This window comes from Crocuta crocuta, unplaced genomic scaffold (assembly GCF_008692635.1).
Source record: "Crocuta crocuta isolate KB4526 unplaced genomic scaffold, BGI_CrCroc_1.0 scaffold224, whole genome shotgun sequence".
In the NCBI taxonomy this organism is placed as follows: Eukaryota; Metazoa; Chordata; class Mammalia; order Carnivora; family Hyaenidae; genus Crocuta; species Crocuta crocuta.
Genome location: NW_027529545.1, coordinates 2,594,531 through 2,597,805, shown reverse-complemented (window position 1 = coordinate 2,597,805; position 3,275 = coordinate 2,594,531). Strand labels below are relative to the sequence as shown.

The 3,275-nt window shown below is 51.3% G+C and overlaps 1 protein-coding gene across 1 annotated transcript in view; it reads right to left on the bottom strand.

Moving 5' to 3' along the window:
- PRPS2 (phosphoribosyl pyrophosphate synthetase 2) overlaps positions 1-3,275 on the bottom strand; it is a 41,713-nt gene that overhangs the window by 7,413 nt on the left and 31,025 nt on the right. The window contains exon 4 of the mRNA XM_077761403.1: positions 2,302-2,428. Within this exon, the coding sequence (XP_077617529.1) occupies positions 2,302-2,428 (127 nt within the window). The remainder of the gene's footprint in view (positions 1-2,301; positions 2,429-3,275) is intronic.

Below are 3,275 nucleotides of genomic sequence, written 5' to 3'. Positions count from 1 at the left end.
CATGAGAAACAAAGGTGTGACCTCCCGCCTCCAGAAAACTCCTAACAATCCAATATGGTGACAGGGAAAGGTATGAATGGGCCCTCATGGAGAGTACACGGGCCGGAAAGGGCACTTGACCTTTTATCCACAGCAACCAGGCTTGACAGGAAAAGACACCACATCATCACTAAGACAGAACAAGGAAGTGGAGCGGAGCGGAGAATGGAGAACTGGGCGCAGCACACCGCCATGTGCGTTAAATACAAAGGGAGCCGTGTGCGAATAACAGAAATCTGAAACTGGGAAGAACCAAGGTCCCTTAAGAAGGAAATGGGGGAACGTTACCCAATTTGAAAGTTTGCTAACAGCATGCGTATTTTTAGACTCTCTAAAAAATAGGATTGGGATAGGAAAGGCCCCCACAAATATATGGAATCTGTTCTTCTTCTGGCTGATTAGCAGCCCAAGGAATTTTTTTCTGGTTAAAGAAACGGAATACATTCTCTGCTATTAAGCAGACAATTCTCCGTGTCCTTTGAGCTGCAGGTCCGGGCCCAGGGCTCTGCTGGTGCCCGGCTGGGGTCTGTGCCAGACAACTTTCTGCTTCTGGCTTTTATGTATTTGTGCCTCCTTGCTGTCAACGTCCACTTCCTGCTGCTGTCGGAGGCCCGGCGCCACCTGTTCGCCCCCCTCTCCTGAGCAGAGAACCGAGCGGTCAAGGCAAGCACCTAGCGCTCATCAGGGNCTTCCCTGCGCGGGCTTTAGGACAGCTTTCCGGGCTACTCATAAGCTTCTACGTCTCATTCTAGGCCCCTTACTGGGCTGCAGGTGGACGAGGCATCCACGTGAGGCATCTGCGTTTTAAAGATGTCCCGAAGCTCAACAGTCACTGGTCACTCTCAGGGCCCCTTTGTCAGCTTGCTGGCTTTTGCACCGGACTGATGGACAGAGATCTTCCGTTCCTCTCCTTTCCTGATGGAGACCCCCTCCCCGGGCACTAAAGCCCTACGCCAGCCTGTCTTCCTCTCCCTGATGGCCGCGGCACAGATCCGCAACGTCAGCAAGCCTCAGGCCGCCGTGAGGCACCCCAGACGGAGTTGGTGTTCTTTCACGGTCACCCTCTGTTCTGGACTCTGTACCGACTGCTCCTTAACGCCGAGTCTGCAAAACCCTGAGACTTGCGGCTCAGTACCGTTTTCTTACGCCGTTCAGTGTGCCCGCATTCTGATGCTGTTAGCACGTCAATTTCTGTCCAACTCAGTCACGTCACGGTCCAGTCATCGTTCCGTCACCCACGGTGCTGGCGGCCTGCCCCTGTGTTATCTGCAGACCCTGGCTCTGGGTGGGCGGCGCCCTCTGGGTTTTCTAACTTAGATCATCAGGCATGAGGTCCTCTTCAGCGGGGAGTGCTCCCTGAGCAGCTGGGTTGTGGAATCCTCCCACTGCAGGAGCTCCGGAGCCTGGGATCAATTTCTGTGTAAATTCTCTCAGCGTAGGGACACCTGCACCACAGGGGGGAGGCGGGAGGGACGCAGCGTTCACCGCCCACCTGCACACCGCACAGGCTCTCAGTGTGATTTCTCACGGGTGGCTATTTTGTGCCCACCTCCAAGGGCCTGAGTGAAGACTGGCATCCCCCGCCCCCTGCTGCTGGGGAGAGTTCCAACTGTCGTCTCCCTTCTCTCTGGAGACTTCCATGTGGATGGTTAACACTTCAATTACTAGCCTCTTCCCGGATCTGACAGCTGAACCCCCATGGTTTTCAGCCCTTCTTTACTTCCCGGTCCCAGATATTTCCCGTGTCCTCGGTGCTCCATACACACCGATTTCTTTTGTAAAATTCTGCTCTATTTCAGCTTTCACTGTCAAGTATTTGTAGCAGGAAGGACGAGCTTAGTCGATTGTGTTAATGAAAAACCTTCTTTTCCAATTAGGCTCATTACTTTTATAATCAGAAAAACGTATCTTGGGGCGCCTGGAGGGCTCGGGTGGTTAAGCCTACGACTTCAACTCAGGTCACGACCTTGTGGTCCCGGAGTTCAAGCCCCGTGTTGGGCTCTGTGCTGACAGAGCCTGGAGCCGGCTTCGGATTCTGTGTCTCCCTCTCTTCTCTCTGTCCCTCCCCCTGCTCTCTGTCTGTCTCTTTCTCTCACGAAGGATGACATGTTAACAAAGTTGACAGCGCTCTGCTCTGCAGGTGAAGACTGTGGACCCGTTATTTGCTCATTTGCAAAAATAGTGCGTTACGTAATTTACAACACATTCCCTATCTAACACATTAAAAGAAAAGAAGAGAAAAACAACATGCACTTTGGCTACCTTTTGGCTCCCCCGGCGTCAGGTGAGACTATGATACAGTTCTTCCACTCGGCAATGTTCTCCCGGATCCACTGCAGGACCGCGGGCTCCGCGTACAAATTATCCACCGGGATGTCAAAGAATCCCTAAGGGGAGAAGCGAGCACGACATTGCAGAGGTGTTTTTTGGTTTTGTCTTTTTTTTGTTTTTAAAGATAACCTCATTCACAAAGTAAAATTTGAATTTTGCATTCAAAAGAAGCCTTTTCGGGTCGCCTGGGTGGCTTAGTCGGTTAAGCGTCCGACTTTCGCTTAGGTCATGATCTCGCGGTTCGTGTTCGAGCCCCGCGTCGGGCTCTGTGCTGACTGCCAGCTCACAGCCAGGAGCCTGTTTCAGTCTGTGACTCCCTCTCTCTCTGACCCTCCCCTGCTCACGCCGTCTCTCTCTCTCTCTCTCTCTCCTAGAAATAATAAATAAAAAAAAATTAAAAAAAAAAAAAGAAGCCTTTTCTGCAGACTCCCTTTTCTGAATTTTAAAAGCATTACAGCCAAAGCCAGGTATGTTCCAGGAGCCTATTTCAGTCCAATCCTTATCTCTGGAGACATTTTCTATTCTGTTACCGACTGCCTGTATTCTCAGGAATAGGAGAATGGCTTTGCAAGGGAGTGGCGNGAAGAGCTTAAAAAACAGACATCTGCCACTCTCAGGATTTTCGAGACGCTGAGATGGAATTACGCAGTTTACTACCAAGAAGCCATTCCCACTGCCCCACAACTCTTTGGACAGAGGCTGGTGGCAGAGACGCGTGATAACTACATTGACCTATATGTCCAAGTTCAGTAACGACGCAGATCCAGGAGACCCACCATATACAAACTCAAGCACGAGAAACGTCACCTCCTTGGAAAACAATTTAGGAGAATGAGGATTGAAGCCCTTGCACTGAAGCCCCCCGATCACAACCGAGGGCAAGAGGGAAAATGCAGGAACCTGGA